At 33.7% G+C, this 17,683-nt stretch overlaps 1 protein-coding gene across 7 annotated transcripts in view; it reads right to left on the bottom strand.

The window, feature by feature from the left end:
* The window catches only part of CSTF3 (cleavage stimulation factor subunit 3), a 72,266-nt gene that overhangs the window by 39,796 nt on the left and 14,787 nt on the right, over window positions 1-17,683 (bottom strand). For 2 of the 7 annotated variants that reach the window (XM_036326295.1, XM_036326299.1), the window contains exon 1: window positions 16,642-16,737. Coding sequence is in view for 3 of the 7 variants with exons in the window: in XM_036326294.1 (XP_036182187.1) it covers window positions 16,642-16,737; window positions 16,857-16,958 (198 nt within the window). In the remaining 4 variants the exon portion in view is untranslated. Of the gene's footprint in view, window positions 1-7,468; window positions 7,587-13,608; window positions 13,667-16,641; window positions 16,740-16,856; window positions 16,959-17,683 lie in introns of those variants that run through there. The other 5 variants (XM_036326296.1, XM_036326300.1, XM_036326298.1 and 2 more) reach the window with 5 other exon arrangements.

Raw genomic sequence — 17,683 nt, 5'->3', positions numbered from 1 at the left:
TTCTGGTCATTGTCATCCTGAGTACTGCCTGCACACAGCTTTAAAGGGAGAGGACGTCCTGCTGGGTATGCCTTGAACGTTGATTTTTCCTGCTTTAACCTCTAGAAGCACTCAAAATTTCAGCCTAAGTATTCTCAGTTTGGCAACAGTTCTCAAAATAAAAAGTTTAGGTACTCAGCTTATCTCCCAATGTTCTTTTTGGGGGAGAGGAGGAAAGTGTTTGTTTTCCACTTGGTAATTCTTTATAATGCACTAGTTCTTCAATGCTTTTAAGATATTTCAAAAATTCTGTTCAGCAGCCTGCCTTGTTTTCAGTGAGAGCTGATCTACATAGAAGAGCTCATCATATTAACCAAATCCTCTTAAATATATTTTATTAACATACTAGTGGCCCAGTTCACAAAATTCATGCACATTAAAAGGGAATTAGAGGAAATATTTTAATATTGCTATTTTCCCTTTCTCTATAATAGAAGTGTCAGAGATGAAAGAAAATTTGTAAAATTTACATGAAAATCTACCCCCCCCCCAACCAGTTTGGCTCAGTGGATAGAGCATCAGCCTGCGGACTGAAGGGTCCCAGGTTCGATTCCAGTCAAGGGCATGTACCTTGGTTGCGGGCACATCCCCAGTTGGGGGTGTGCAGGAGGCAGCTGATCGATGTTTCTCTCATCGATGTTTCCAACTCTCTATCCCTCTCCCTTCCTCTCTGTAAAAAATCAAATATATTTAAAAAAAAAAAATCTCCCTCCTGTCAGGTCTGGGGCACACCACGGGACCAAGAGTTAAGTCCCCATCCACCTGTGTGTGCCTCAAAATCGTGCAAGACCCAGACCCAGCTGGCCCCACCCCCATCAAGCCCTGCAGGGTGGGGGGGCGCAGTCTTAGGTCCCCCGGCCCAGTGCCGCGTGGCGGGCATGGCCTCAGGTCCCCCATCAAGCCCCGCCAGGTGGGGGGTGCAGCCTCAGGTCCCTCAGCCCGGCGGGTGTGCGGCCTCAGGTCCACCGGCCCCGGCACGAGGGTGTGACGATCATATGTATATTAGTTCTTTATTACATAGTATAGCTTTCAAAAAAATTTGCAACTAATTTAAAGCAACCAAAGGAGCATTTGTGATCTTGTTTCCCAGCAATGTCGTCAGTTTGGCTCAAATACTCTTACTGAAAAAAAAAACTAAAAACTTTAAAACCCAATGTCATTGAAACTCTACATTTCCAAAGGTTAAAAACATTATAGAACTCAATCAAATATATTTCCTGTAATATTTTATAGCATTCCCAAATAGGTGTAACTCAGTTCTCTGAAACACTTTATAAATCCACCAATTTGAGCTTACCTTTAATGTCTGCTATACATAAGTAAAGAAAGTTTGGGTGAAAGCCACAAGAAAAAAAAAGAAAAATGACAATATTTAACACCGAATTCTACAGCTTTTTTAAAAGACAAAAGCTAGAGTAATCTTTTACATGGTTTTAAAAATAAACCTATATAAAGTCAAGCTTATGGATTAAATTAAAATAATTTAATTTAAATAAGTTGCTATCTGTAATCCTGAGTGGAATGGGAAAATCCTGAGGGAGAGGGATAGACATTTAATATGTCTTAATGAATGTCCTCTCCTCAATTATATGTTGGCATTATACACATACACGACATCAAAGTTGTGCAAAGGGGGTTAGGGGGTTGGAATACTTATGCCTCACCAATGTGACAAAAGCTGTGAAAACTCAAGTTTGCATCTCATATATACACATACAATTGGCTTGGAAATTTTACTCCAATATATAGGGTGTCCCAAAAAAATGTGTGCACACTTTAACAGCTGATAGCTCAATTTTGAAAACAAATGTATTTTAATAATAACTGCCTCTATAATTAGTCAAAGTGTGTATATATATTTTGGGGGGATGCCCCATATGTGGCTAAAAGTTTATTGCAACCAGTCAGGGATTTATCTTCTGTATCAGGTTTTTAAATTTTCTCTGAAAGTATTTTGAAAACACAAGCAAACATTTTCTTAAAAGGTACTTCCAGCTCAGCTGGGGTGGCTTAGTGGTTGAGCGTAGACCTATGAACCAGGTCTCAGGTTTGATTCCCAGGTGAGGGCACATGCCCGGTTGCGGGCTCTATCCCCAGTAGGGGGCATGCAGGAGGTGACCAATTAATGATCCTCTCTCCTCACTGATGTTTCTATCTCTCCTTTCCTCTCTGAAATCAATAAAAAAAAAAAAAAAAAAAAAAAAAAACTTTTTAAAAAAGGTACTTCCAAACATTAGGTAAATTAGTTATGCCTTTTATATTGAGTAATTCTTTAAAAATCTTTCTCTTGGTCATACATGAATTTTAAATACAAATGAAGCTTATTCTAACTCAAATATGTTTTGTATGTTTATAAAAACTGTAAAGATATATATATATTTTTTAAATATATTTTATTGATTTTTTTACAGAGAGGAAGGGAGAGAGATAGAGAGTTAGAAACATCGATGAGAGAGAAACATCAATCAGCTGCCTCCTGCACACCTCCTACTGGGGATGTGCCCGCAACCCAGGTACATGCCCTTGACCGGAATCAAACCTGGGACCTTTCAGTCCGCAGGCCGACGCTCTATCCACTGAGCCAAACCGGTTTCGGCTGTAAAGATATATTTTTAATGTATAAGTTTTTTAATGTTAGTTAACAGTAAAGGTATTGACCACCTATAATTTTATAAAAAATAATATATTTTGTTATAAATTGATATCATACTCTAAATCTTAGAAATTAAATTCAAGTTGTAAAATATGATAAACTGAACTTTATTTTCCGCTGTGAATTTTTCATACAACAAATACTTAGAATGCCACTATTATACCATTGTTCTAGGTTCCTAAAACATAACAATGCACAGAAGGCAAACCCTAAGCACAGTAAACTGGTTACTTTATCAGAAGATGGTATTATATAGGTGAAAAAAAGGACAAGTTTTTAAGGTGTTAGAAATAAAAGTGGTAATTTTACATAGGATGGCCATAGCAGACCTCACTGAGAAGATAACACTTCAGCAAAAATTTGAAGAAACCAGAGGATTTTATCAGGCAGCTATCTGGATAAATTTCTTTAGAGAAGATAAAAGAGCTAATGTAAATAAAATCCTTGAGGTGGGAATATGTCAATGTTTAATAAAGCCAGTGTGACTGAAGAGACTACTATGTGAATTATCTACCAAAGATACCAAGCACAAAATCCTATACTTAAGTTGGTACCCTAATTTACTCCTTACACTATTTCTAATTATTAAAAATTTATTTAAACAACCTATCTGAATTTATGACTAATAACTGTCTATGAAACATATAAAAATGTTAGACAGAAATATAAATTCATATAAATGTATGACTTATTTTGATTTTTTTTTTTTACTATATCCAACTTCTACTTGTAATGGAACCCTGCTTATTCTAATGTATTGGAAGATTCCAAAAGTGGCCAAACCCAATCAAGAATCACCCAATCAACAATCATGTCACTAATTTAATGACCAAATTTCCATTATAATCCTCAATTACTTACTGCTATAAAAACAATGTATTCCATATACCATTCCAAAAAAAATACAATAAATCACTATCCCCTTAATACAATTCCATACTTCTCTCATTATTCATCTAACATATTGCCATAGGTAAAAAATATTCCCTAATATTTTTGGACTTTACAAAATTTTGAAAATAAAATTTAGGGACTGATGTAGATTTACCAATAATTTTTGTTAAAGAGATGTTTGAGCCGAAACCGGTTTGGCTCAGTGGATAGAGCGTCAGCCTGCGGACTGAAGGGTCCCGGGTTCGATCCCGGTCAAGGGCATGTACCTGGGTTGCGGGCATATCCCCGGTGGGAGATGTGCAGGAGGCAGCTGATCGATGTTTCTCTCTCATCGATGTTTCTAACTCTCTATCTCTCTCCCTTTCTCTCTGTAAAAAATCAATAAAATATATTTTTTAAAAAAAGAGATGTTTGAAAACCAATTCTTGTGCTTTCACTTTTCTTAATTTTAGCCAGTCTTTAAGTATTCTATTAATATTCACAAGATGCCAGGACATAAGTTCAAGGGTTTTGATTTTTGATACTGATATTAATAAAAGTGGCATTTTAAAATCCTGGTAATCAATTCTTTGTCCTGTTGGTATAACTGTCCCTTTTAGTGCACACTTGCATATTAACGTATGCATTTAACAAAATAAGGAGATAGTTTCAAATTTTTTCATTAATACAATTCACATAACAAACGAGGATCATTTTTTTTCTGTGCAGGAATCAATCTGGAAACTGTTACTGAAAAATAAATACTGGCAATGTGGTACAAACATTTTACTCATGGTGAAAATTTTTCTAGGAATCAAATTGAGAGAACTCCTCAATTTTCTCCCTTAGAAAAAAAGTCTTCCCTTCTCTCCCAAAATGAATACTTTGTTCAATTAATGTCACATTTCCCCAAAACTATATGAAGATTATTAAAGGCAATAAGGTTTCATGGCTTCTTATTTCTATTAGTTTCTTAAGACTCAAATATAAAAATGAAACCAATAAAGAATTTCTAGCCAATATGCAATTTTTCTGTGAAAAGGAAACTTCCACTCAGTTCACTTCTAAATTCATGTAGGCATTTGAGTTAAAACAAGGGCCCAGAATTATAAATATCTCAACTTAAGGTTTTCCTGGAGCAAAATTACATTCACATTATTTTGGCCTTTATAAAATTTCAGATATTTATGCCTTTTCTCCAGTTCTTTAATTAACAGTTTAGCTACAATTCCAGATTAACTATCAAGCTCATGTTTTCGTAATTTAAAAATTTTTTATGTAATAGTCACCTGAAATACTTGGAAGAACTAGAAGCAAAATTCAGCTAAAAAACCATCAAGTTGTGGCCCTAGCTGGGTGGCTCAGTTGGTTAAAGCATCATCCTGATACACTAAGATTGCATATTCAATCCCTAGTCAATGTACATATAAGAATCAACCAATGAGCCGAAGCCGGTTTGGCTCAGTGGATGGAGCGTCGGCCTGCGGACTGAGGGGTCCCGGGTTCGATTCTGGTCAAGGGCATGTGCCTGGGTTGCGGGCACATCCCCAGTGGGGAATGTGCAGGAGGCGGCTGATCGATGTTTCTCTCTCATCGATGTTTCTGACTCTCTGTCTCTCTCCCTTCCTCTCTGTGAAAAATCAATAAAATATATTAAAAAAAAAAAAAAAAGAATCAACCGATGAATGCATAAGTAGAATAACAAATCAATGTTTCTCTAAAATCAATAAAAATTTTAAACTATCAGATTGTTTCAATACCTCAAATAAAGCATGTTTTTCTCCCCTTTCAGCAAATATTTGTTTCTATCAAACATAGGTATTTTCTCAATTATAGCATACCACTTATTATAATCATCTCCTATACCAAACTGTAAATTTGTTCAGAGGTGTCTATAGCATCTAAGTGTCTATCATGCACTTACTACATACTTAAAAAGTAATTACCATCTTCCTCTGATATATAAAGTCAAAGCAAGAACCTGAAACATTTTTATGTACTTTTCTGCTTGTAGCCAAATAAAAACCTATGAAAATAGATGATGTGGGGCCTGAAGATGACTTTGAGAACCTATAAATTCATCAATTATACCACTGAAAAATAGTGTAACACTTCTGGCAATATTTTCTGAATATAACCCAGGCAAATACATAGTGGGGCAAAAGTAGGTTTATAGTTGTGAGTACACGAAACAGAGTTTATTCTTGTATTACTTATTATTTTCCATGTGAATTGTAAATGTACTTTTGCCTCACCCTGTATGTGAATAGGCTTCTGTTTAAGTCATTTTACTAAACACCCGTTTCAGGGTACTTGCAAAGGCTCCACATATAAAATCACCTGCCAAAGCATTCGCTAACTATTTTCTGCATATTTTATTTTTTTTAAAAAAAATACTTTTATTGATTTCAGAGAGGGAGAGGAAGAGAGATAGAAATATCAATGATGAGAATCACTGATTGGCTGCCTCCTCCTGCACACCCCACACTGGGGATTGAGCCCACAACCAGGGCATGTGCTCTTGACTGGAATTGAACCCAGACCCTTCAAGTCTGCAGGCCAACGCTCTATCCACTAAGCCAAACCAGCTAGGGTACAAAATTCTGCATATTTTAATTTGCAGAGAATCTCATGAAAGTTAAACTACAGCTTATACTTTTCTTCCTATCTAAAAAGTATCATAGGCCCCACAAGTGTTGCTTGTGGATAGAGCATTGGCCACAAGCACCAAAAGGTCGCAGGTTCCATGCAGGAGGCAACCAGTTGATGTGTGTCTTTCACACAGATTTTTTCTTTCTTTTCTATTCCTCCCTCCCTCCCCTCCATCCTCTCTGAAATACAATGGAAAAAATATTCTTAGGTGAGGATTAACAAAACAATCCAACAAAAAACAAAAAGTATCTTAGGATAAGCACCACTGAATACACCAAATTTCTACAGTTCCATTGTGGGAAACTTAAAATTACAAAACTGTTTCATAGGTAATTTCAAGTTTGGATATATCCTAATGGTTTACTTATAATATACTGAGCAATATCAGGAGGCTGCATGAAGATAGTTCAGTTTCCAGTGACAGAGAGATGTACTCAAAAATATTTCTTAAATGTCTGTCTGCTAAAGCACAAAATACAAACAACTGGAAATGTTGGTCCAGTTTCAATAAATGTGATTTTTCCATTAACTACAGGAGTCAAGATCCTCCTTCAAACCGTTTTTTTAAGAGAGCTAGATATTGTGTGCCTCTGACTTCAATATTTTATTTCATTATGTTTTGTTTCACAATTTCAACTTTTAAAAAAATCCTCACCTGAAGACATTTTCATTGATTTTTAGAGAGGGGAAAGGATAGGGAGAGAGAAGCACCAATTGGTTGCTTCCCTCATGTGCCCCGAAGGATCAAACCAGCAACCGAGGTATGTGCTCTGACTGTATGGAACGATGCACCTACCAACTGAGCCACACCACCATGGCAATAATTTCAAATATTTTAAAGGTCTCCCATCCAATACAAAAAAAAAAAAAATCACAATAAAGTATAGTCTATGCCATCAGAAAACGTATTTTGCAAGTCTTATACATTATACAGTTCAATGGATAGAAAAATATAAAGAACACTGTTTAGTAAGCAGATATTCCATTCTAATAAAACTCCTAATTGTTAGACCAGAAAGTAAAACTTATTGTCCTCACATTAATATTGAATGTAAATAAGCATTTGGGGTTGTAAAGAATGTGTTGTTCTTAAAGTTAAAGGTCCGTAATTACTAAAACTTGCCTGTTTTGTGTACAGGATTCCTGCTATTTGAAATTAGATCCAAGTACATATGACTAAAACACTTCAAACTGTGAAGGGGAAAGTACAAATGGCAAAGTAGAGTTTCAGAGCTAAGATTTTATACATACCACGAGATGAGGTGCACAGAAGTGATTGTAACATGTCATCTTCTAAAAGATTTGTAGAGATTTTATGTGGCTGAGTTGCTGAGTTTATTTTTTCAAATGTAACCCCAAATCCTAATAACTAAATGAGAATGTAAGATACTCTTAAGCAAAGAAAAATGTCAGTTATGAATCCACTATATAGTTATTTCTACAATATACTGTACTTTAGGTTCCTTAGCTTAGTTAGTATACTGGTTAGTGACTAGGAGCCTAGGCCCAGATATTAGAATACCACCTTTTCCACTTACTTCCCAGTAGCATAACCTTTAATGTTTTTGAGCTTAGGAGAGCTACTTAAGGCCTCTAAATCTCAGAAAAGCTGAACAAAATAAGAAAATGAGGGATAATAGATACCTAACTCAAATGGTAAAATGTGATAACCTAGAATTTCACATAAAGCACTAAACAGTTCCCAGAATATATTAAAAGCCTATTAAATTTTAGTTACTGTTGAGGCAAGTAATCAGAATAAAGAAAAAAAAATCACCATCAAAATACAACTGAAAATTCATTTTAAAATGGATTTTTAAAATGAAGACTATCTTTGTTCTTCTAAAACTCTATTTTAGAATATTTCACCTTCAAAATGTCTTCCTCACATACTTCTGCTTATATAATGTTCATATAGAATACTATTTTCCATAAAATTCAGTTTTGCAGATGTACACCTAAAATATAACAGAACTGAAAAGCACCTGCTTGCTTTTAAGAACTCCAGTACAGTTCCATGCATATTTTGGGTAGGAGCCACAAAAATTAAAATTCCCACCCCATTCCTCAGTATTATGGCAGTCTAAAGAAAACTCTTGCCTGGAACAGTGAATGAAACTTTTCCATTTATGTCACAATTCTTAGGGGATGAGAATAAAAATAGTATGAAATCTGTGTGGTAAACTGATATACACAGAAGGCACAGCAGAAATTCAAATGATTTCACTGATAATAGAAATAGGGAATTTTAGAAATGATAAATCTGACAGAAAAAGGTAAACATGAGATCGATATCTATAATAATAAAAGCATAATATGCTAATTAGACCAGGCCAAACGACCTTCCGGACAAAGCCGGGGCTGCAAGGTCCAAGCCCCTTGCACAAATTTCGTGCATCAGGCCTCCAGTTATATTAGAACACCGCTGGTCCTTTTCAGTGTGATGATATTGTGGTTATGGAGGACTATATTCTTTATATAATCAGAGAAAGAAGCATGCATGGCAAAACAAAATACTGAGTCAAGATGGAAGGTACAGAGGCATCTACAGTAATATTCATACTACTCTTTCAATTTTTATCTTAAAAATTTCCTAATAAAAATTGGGGAGAGATTAATGGCTTCCCAAAGTCACAGTAATTCCATGGAAGAGCCAAGAAAAGGAAGTCCTACATCACCATATTCTAAATTGTGTCATTTTTATTCCTCCATATGTCCTCTATAGAGAAACCTACAAATTCCCCGCCGTTTAAAAAAATTAACAAATTTTTAAACATCTTTCTACACTACAAAAAATAATCAGGCCACTGTTTCAATAAGACAGATAATGGGTAGAATTCTCACCTTGCAGTTGAGGCACATGGCAAGTAACCACTCCACTAACTACATAAGAATTAAGTCACAGACACTTATATAAATAAGTTCTTTTGACTTGGAGTGTGTTCTTTGAATGTAAATCTCACAACTATTCTGGGAACTTGGAAAATCCAATCTTACACAACCCTAATCCTGACTGCAGGCCTCAGAAAGTTACCACACTGTCAAGAATACTCCCAGGCACATAATACATGCTTCTAAGATTAAGTCTTGATTGATTATACAGTGGGGCCTTGACTTACGAGTGTCCCGACTAATGAGTTTTTTGAGATACCAGCTGTCTCTTGGCCTATTTTTTGCATTGAGTTGACAGAGTAATTTGAGTTAGCGAGCTCCTTAATGAGCTCGGTCTCAGAACGAATTAAACTCGTAAGTCAAGGCCCCACTGTATACTGATTGATAAAGCACAGCAAGGTACATTTGAAAGAATTAGCAGACTTTATAGTCCAGACAAGTTTAAGGAGTATTCTGCAAGATAAGAAACATACTCACAGCATTCAGATTCAATTGCTGCCTTGCAATGTCTCAATTACCAAAACACCTAATAACAGATTCCATGTGTCCATTCTTTGGAGACTACGTCAGCAATACTAGCATGCTAATTGCAATGCCTATACATTTGGTGTGGTTTATGAGCTTTGAGTTTAAGAAACAACATCTCTTGATTTTACTCATATATAAAGTAAGAGGGCTGAACTACTTTATTTTGTCTTCCAGCTTTAAATTTCTGATTTAAATTCAATGTTCACTTTGGCTTTAAATACATAATACCTGCATATTCAGGATTTGTTAAATAGAAATTTTTCCAAGAAAATCATCATGAAATGATCAATACTTTTCTTCTCCAATTTCAATATGAAAATGTACAGAAAATGTCACCACAAAAGACAATTTCCCTTGTTACTATGTGAGGTGATGCATGTTAAACACTGCAGTAATCATTTGCAATGTGCATATATCAAATCATTGTGTTGTACACCTTAAACTTATACAATGTTAAATGTTGATTATATCTCAATAAACTAGAAAAGAAAAAAAGACCATTTCCCATACAAGAATCATTAGACAAAGACTTACAATAATGTTATCTGTATATGCCAAAGCTAAAATCTTGCTTAAAAAAAAAAAAAAGGTCATAACTGAACATGTTCTAAAAAGTATCAGAAATATTAAAAATAGGTTTCATTTTCTCTTTGGACCATATTACATTTCAAATTATTATTATAAAACTATATTTAAATATATTGTCTTAGATGTAACATTCTTTGTTTTTATAACTATTACTTAGTATTTCCAAATAGGAAATTGTTCTTTGGAAGCCTTCTAGCATACAAAACCATAAAATTTACTCAAGTTATTAAAAATGCTGTTTAGTTTCTCAACAAGCTGTATTCAAAGCAAATACTCATAATTTTGTTGATATTGCTGTGGACAGTGAATATGTATGAGAAAAAATTAGACTTTGATTATACCATTATACTATTTGTTTTCTGCTCCAAACTTGTAAGACCAAAACTGTTTAGTAATAAAAATTAAAATTTAAAAAGTAAATTATTTATAAATAAATGTAGTCTTGTCCACTCAGAAGTACAGCTTTTAACTGATATTACTAGTATTATTTTAACATCTTCATTTCTTAGAAGTGCCTTGAAACAGACTCATTCAAATAAATAGCTGTTTGCAAGATGAAAGTACATACTAAACAAAAACCCTCACAATGAATCCATCAGAAAATAGCTGAACCTTTGACTTTAAGAGGTCTTTGTTTTTTAAGAGAAAGTCAATTAATTGCCACCTGGTTCCTTTATGCTCAAGTTAGAACCAAAATACAGAGCACCCTAAAACGTTTGTGTGTATTATAATTAGTTCTATATCCAAATGTGGAAGTTTCTAACGGTAATATTATGATGGGCTTAAATATGTTTGTGCTTATTCATGGATGCCATGTTGGAGCATATCTTTAATACGTCTTGAGATAGGCATAGAGGGAAATATACCAAAATAATCCCCTAAAATCTTATTGACTACAATGCCCAATAATTTTTTAAACTATTAGGTATTGTAAATTAAATGTTATGCTATTCCATAAATGCTCAAGAAATTTAGGCTAAAACACCACCTACAGGGGAACTGCACATTATACGATCAAACAGCCCTTTTTGTTTCAAAACAAATATAATGTATGTACTTTTTATTAAAATCTGGTTAGAGATGCCTTTCTACATTTTCAAAATAAATCATAACTCTTATTACACATACAAAAATAGAATATAAAGAAGATGAGTTAAGTTTAAGCGTCTTTACCGAGGGAAAAAGATAACCATTTTTTTCAATGTTTATCAGTGGCTTCAAAAAATATAATTTTGCTTTATAAAAAGTTGAGAAACATAAATAGATTAGATTAGATTGAATAGTGCAAGGTTTTGTTTAAAATTAAATGCCTATATTTCACATAAAATAATAAACTACCTACAAGACATAAATGAGATCAAAAAAAGAAATTTTATCTAAATTTACTACGTCTGTTTGCAAGTAGTTTCATTGTACACAATGCCTTGGGTGAAAAGGCTCTCAAGTAAAAAAAATGTATAGACCATGTTAGAAGTGACAACACCTAAACATCTATGCTACAATATAAAGGAATATGGGATGAGACATTATAATAAAACCAAAAAAGTTGTTTACTGCCTACAGTAAACATGAAAATATTTCCTATGTTTTTAAAATAGTTATGTTATTATTCAAAGCACTTTCAGATATTTAACCACTCAGGTCTGTGTTTGCAAATAATTCCTGTTTTCTTTTACACCCCCACACTACATTATACATGTATTTAGGAAACTACAGAGCATATTATGTTTTAGAGTAAAATCTGAATAATCACACAGACATGGACCAACATTTATTACAAACAGGAAGAGATTTATAGGAAAAAGAGTACAATTTTTTTAAAGATTGCAAGCTGAATAGAAAAATTATAATCTACATAAATAAGGCCATAATTTTATCTGCATTTAAAAAAATAACATTGCTCAATATGTACAAAACATAATACAGTTTAAACTGCTATTCAGAGGCATTAAAACAGTAAAGACAGTAGAGAAGTTTATTTCAATTTAGGTCACTCATGTTCCATCCTGAGTTCACTTCCATTTGCCATGAAGAAAGGTATTTGTAAATGATTTTTCCCAAGTAGCAAGATTATTATGAAAAAATTAAAAATATATACTTTACAACCCATTATTTAAGTATTAATGCTTTTAAATTCTTTAAAAGAAAATGCAATCAATTCTATATTGCTTTTATTCAAGAATTACAGCTTTCACAGACAGCAAGATACATTGTTGCTATTACCAGCAGCATTACTTTCATTTCTCCTTTATCTACCAATAAAAAAAACATCATCCTTTCATAGGACAATTGCTTATGAATGTGGCCCAATGCAAAACAAATTACTTCTAACAATAAGATGTACATACATGCTGTCACACTGACTACCTAGCTACATGAAAAGCTGTAGTCACAAGGGAGAGAAAAACTTAAAAAACATAATGGCAAAACTATAAATTGTCTCAATTTTGTGATACTTAGTGACCCTTCTGACCACTCTAAAAAGTGGTTCTTTAAAGAGTATTCAGGTTCTCAGGGACACTCCATTAACTCTAGTTTTTTAAAACTCACATTTCTTAAACTCAAAAATATACTACACTAGTCCTGGCCACATAGCTCAGTTGATTAGAGCGTCACCCTGATATGCCAAGGTTGAAGGTTTGATCCTTAGTCAGGACACATATAAGAATCAACCAATGAGCCCTGGCCAAAGGGTCCTGAGTTTGATTTCTGGTCAAGGGCACATACCTGGGTTGCAGGTTTGATCCCTGGCCCCGATCAGGGAGCATGTGGAAGGCAGTGGTGGGTGTGTGTGTGTGGGTGTGTGTGTGTCCCCTCTCTCCCTTCCACTCTCTCTAAAAATCAACAACAAAAAAATCCTCCCGTAAGGATTAAGAACAACAACAAAAAAGAATCAGCCAATGAATGCATAAATAAGTGGAACAGGAAAAAACAAACAAAAAACCCCACCGACACTGCAGATTTAAGGAATCAATTAAATGGCTGTAAATGTATTAAAATGTTTACTTTAAAACTACCCAGTGACCTGACTGGTGTGACTCAATGGTTAAGTGTTGGCCATGAACCAGGAGGTCAGTTTGATTCCCAGTCAGGGCACATGCCCGGGTTGTATGGCTTGATCCCCAGTAAGAGGCAGCTGATCAATGATTCTCATCACTGATGTTTCTCTTTCCTTCTCTCTTCCTCTCTCTAAAATCAATAAAAATATATTAAAAATAAAACTAACCAGCAGCAAAAGTATTTTCATGTAACAATTACAATTAGACTATATTTGATATTTATAGCACTTTAAGAATAGTCATACAATTGGTTTTTCTTATGACGTTAAATCATGTAAAGTAGCAGTTCTGGAATTCAAGAGTAAAACATTATCTTTCACATACCTGAGGCAAAATGTGATTGCCTATATGGTCACGAGCTGCTTAACGACAGGCATATTTTCTGAGAAATGAATGCATTGTTAGGCGATTTTGTCACTGTGTGAACATCATAGAGTGCACCTACACAAACCTAGATGGTATAGCCTACTACAGACCTACGGTATACCACCATTGTATATGCAGTCCGTCATTGACCCAATTGTCGTTATGTGGCGCATGACTGTATAATAGGTACAACACTAAAGTAATTTGGCTTAATTTTGAAATTATGTAACATCATAGATACAAAGATGTTGGTCCTAAATGCCCTTCCATTAGAACAAAAAAAATTTATCTCCAACACTTTCTATGCTTTAGTAAAAAAATAAAAGTAGGTAATGAATTAAGGATGACATTATAAAGTTCAACTTTTACACAAGAAGTCAGGTATTTGCTAAATGCTCACTGATATAAGAAAAGCTGATATATTGGCAAATATTAAAAAATATTAGATTAGTGTCATTAACTACTTTACTGAGAATTATTTATTTGCAATTGGTATTTCAAATTTAAAAGCAAATATATGCTCCCCGCCCCCACTTTGATCTTAAGTAGGATTTATAAGAAACTTCTCTGGGAAATCAAATCTCTTGTTATGAAAGATATTATGTATTTTCTATTAGAGAAAAACTAAATGTATTTGGATTCATACGAGTTGGTTTAGCTGAACATAAATAAATGAAACATTACAATTTCCCCACCATGAAGTACTGAGTTACAACAAATGTATTACCAAATTTTATTTTCTTGAGAATGCAAATAGGACGTTATGTAAACATTGTTAGTACTACCTTTGATGTAAAGACATTCTTATTACTTTAGATTTTAATATATTATGAACAGGTTATGTGTCTTCACCAGAAACATTAAGGGTCACATTGGGAAATACGGGCAAATAAAAATTTAGCCTCTCGCAGGCTAAACAAAGTAAAAGATTTAAAAATTTAAAAAATAAAGAGCAAATCAAAAAAGAGAAAAACACAGCTCAGGATATGGATTTCCGAAATTAAGATTCAGTTTAACATCTTAACTCTTAAACCGGAAATATATATTTTACAAAATATACAATATATTCTTTACCACTTTTTCTCAAAAGATGTTTTATACGTATATTTATATTTGTGTGTATGTGTGCAAAATAACTGCAAACATTACCAACTAAGTAAATTAGTCAACTGCTAGCAGCTCTGAAATATATGAAATGAGTCTGATATTTAAACTTTCAGCCCCTTGGAATAACATCTGGTCTGTCTTGAAATTCTCTTTTAGAATGCACTTCATATTTTTAGTTAGGAAATTGGAGAAACAGACTTATTGTGTTTAAACTTATAGAATGGAATCTAACTGCCAACTTCAGTTTAACTTACGTTATAATAAAGCACATGAATAATGACTAAATATTTGAGAAACTGAAATTTCTAAAACTCAGAACATACTACTTCATTATAGAAAAACTATTATATTCCAATGATGTTCATTTCTGATGAGTCTGCATATAAACTGTGTTTGTAAAGTCAAACTGGAATGCAGAGCAAGTACATGTGCTTCAGGTTCCTTGCTTTAGTAAGTATTACAAAGCAGCACTGGCTTCAGCATACTTCAGACAGACCTATTCACTCACCTGCTGAATTTCATGCCAGTCTATTCTGATGATTAAATATATTAACAAAAGAAATGGTCCCATAGGATAAAACTTAAGGATAAGATTCTGGGCCAAAACCACAACCAGACTCCACATAAGGTACAATCTCTCTTACACAACAAACATACAAACACACATACTACATATACAATCACACACACAAAATTTAACACACACACAATGTTCCTGCTGTTGTTCAGTAATTGTCCCCCTCCCAAAGTAATACAAGTTATATCACAAATACAATGAGTACACTGTAGCCTCCACTTAAAGCTGCTATTGGTTGAGTCCATTCTGAGACACACATCACAGGTAAGAACACTGTGTGGTGCTGAAGTCTTTTCAGTATCACAGATAACTAAAAGCCCTTTGAAAAGGTCCAAAAACAGACCCACATATTATCAAATTTCAGCTAGTGTAAAAATATGACAAGGCTGCAGTGTACTTGATTATGTTGAGAATTTATATTACAAAATTAATATTGAAAGTAAGAATACTTCATAAGTTATAATGTGGATATCAATTATTCCCACCTCACCCTTTCCATTCCATTAACTTATAACCTGAAAAAGGATTACTTGGTGCCAAATGTTATCAACACATTAACACTTTATTATCATCTTGACCACTAATTCCAGTCTTCAAAAAGGAACATTCCCTTCTAATTATAATTAAGAATGGGGCCCTTACTCTTTAAAATAAACATACCTGACTTCAAATATCAAAACAGTTAAAAAGCAATTTTTAAAAAGTATCATGGTGTAAATTATGATTACATAAGTTTAAGTCACATTAGCTTATCCCTTATAATGTAAACTTCTTCCGACAGAAAAAAATTTTCTTTAAATTATTGAAGTGCTTACATTTATTGACAAACCATGTATTTCCATGAAATTAAAATCTGAAATAACTTTTCATCTAAATGTTTCATTTTACCAGAGATGTTCAAAACCTATGAAACTAAGTTAACATTTCTGTATTTTCTTATAATACCAGTAGTTCATATTTTTGTAAGCAGGAATCAAAAGAAAAATGAGTTCTAAATAAATGACACAGGAGGCAATAAATTGACACATGACAAGTAAATAAAAGGCTAAAGCACTCCAATACCATTGAAACTGTTTTAATGTTGTTGCAATTGCAAAATGCAACAATCATCAGCTTGTAAAGACCCAAATTTCAAAAATTCATTTTAATCACTCCTTTGTATCTATTTTACAAAATAAAGGCAAGAGACATTTAAACCCTCCTTGTCCGAGTTGTGCTATCTATGTCCCTAACTTGTCTTTACCACTATAGTGTATGCTGCAATTCCCATCAGATGCTATATAAGAAAAATAAAATAAAATATTAACCTCTGCTTCAATGTACAGTTTCCAGAATCTGCCAGAACTGGGGAACTGGGCAACAAGGCGTTCATAAGTCTTCCGTGCTTTGTCTATAGGTTGATTCTAAAATTGAAAACCAATAAACAGCATTTACAGTGTTAGGATTATGAAAATATTTACTGCAGAACCAAGTAGTGTGACTGGACCCATAGAGAAGGAAATGTAATCCTATATCACTAAACCTGTGCCTCTCGAATGAGAATGCTCCAAGCGTCAAGGTCATATGGATTCTCTTCTAATTTCTTTTCAGCTTTCTTCACCTTCTCTGGGACATATTCAGCTGCCTGAGGGGAGAAAAGTAACAAACTGAAGTTACCATTTTAAAAATTTCATGCCTAATTTTATTCAAGCACAAGATATCAGTATACAGTATCAGAATACAAAGAATAAAAATGTTCTCTTTTTTATAAAAGAGGCCTGTATTTTCTGTAATCTATATGTTACCTTAAGTCAACTGCATAAAAACAAAATCAAGTAATCACATACCTTAAAAAAGGTTGTTTATGTGGTTTATTTCAATATTTACCATTACAATTAAAACTAAGAAAAAATATTACATATTTATTCATGTTCAAATAATAAAACTATTGCCATGCCTGCGTGGCTCAGTAGTTGAGTGTCAACTTCTGAACCAGGAGATTCCTGGTCAGGACACGTGCCTGGGTTTCTGGCTCAATCCCAAGTGTGGAGAGTGCAAAAGGCAGCTGATCAATGATTCTCTCTCATCACTGATGTTTCTCTTTCCCTCTCCCTTCCTCTCTGAAGTCAATAAAAAAAAAATATTTTTAAAAAACTATTTACATATTAATTGAGAACATCCTTGTTTTACATATTTATAAATTTAATGTCCGACTTTTAAAAATGTAGCTGGGTTTCCATACCTGCTTCTGCATTCAATCTGTTATAATATCACATCATGTAAAAATTCTACTATACACTCACAAGAGGTTAAGAGTGAAAAGGGCAAATAATGCTTTAAATTTATTATTAAACAGTTTGAATTCACAGA

Source organism: Myotis myotis, unplaced genomic scaffold (genome assembly GCF_014108235.1).
Source record: "Myotis myotis isolate mMyoMyo1 unplaced genomic scaffold, mMyoMyo1.p scaffold_m19_p_10, whole genome shotgun sequence".
NCBI lineage: Eukaryota > Metazoa > Chordata > Mammalia > Chiroptera > Vespertilionidae > Myotis > Myotis myotis.
The sequence above is the reverse complement of the archived record's forward strand: the minus strand, read 5'-3'. Positions and strand labels throughout refer to the sequence as shown.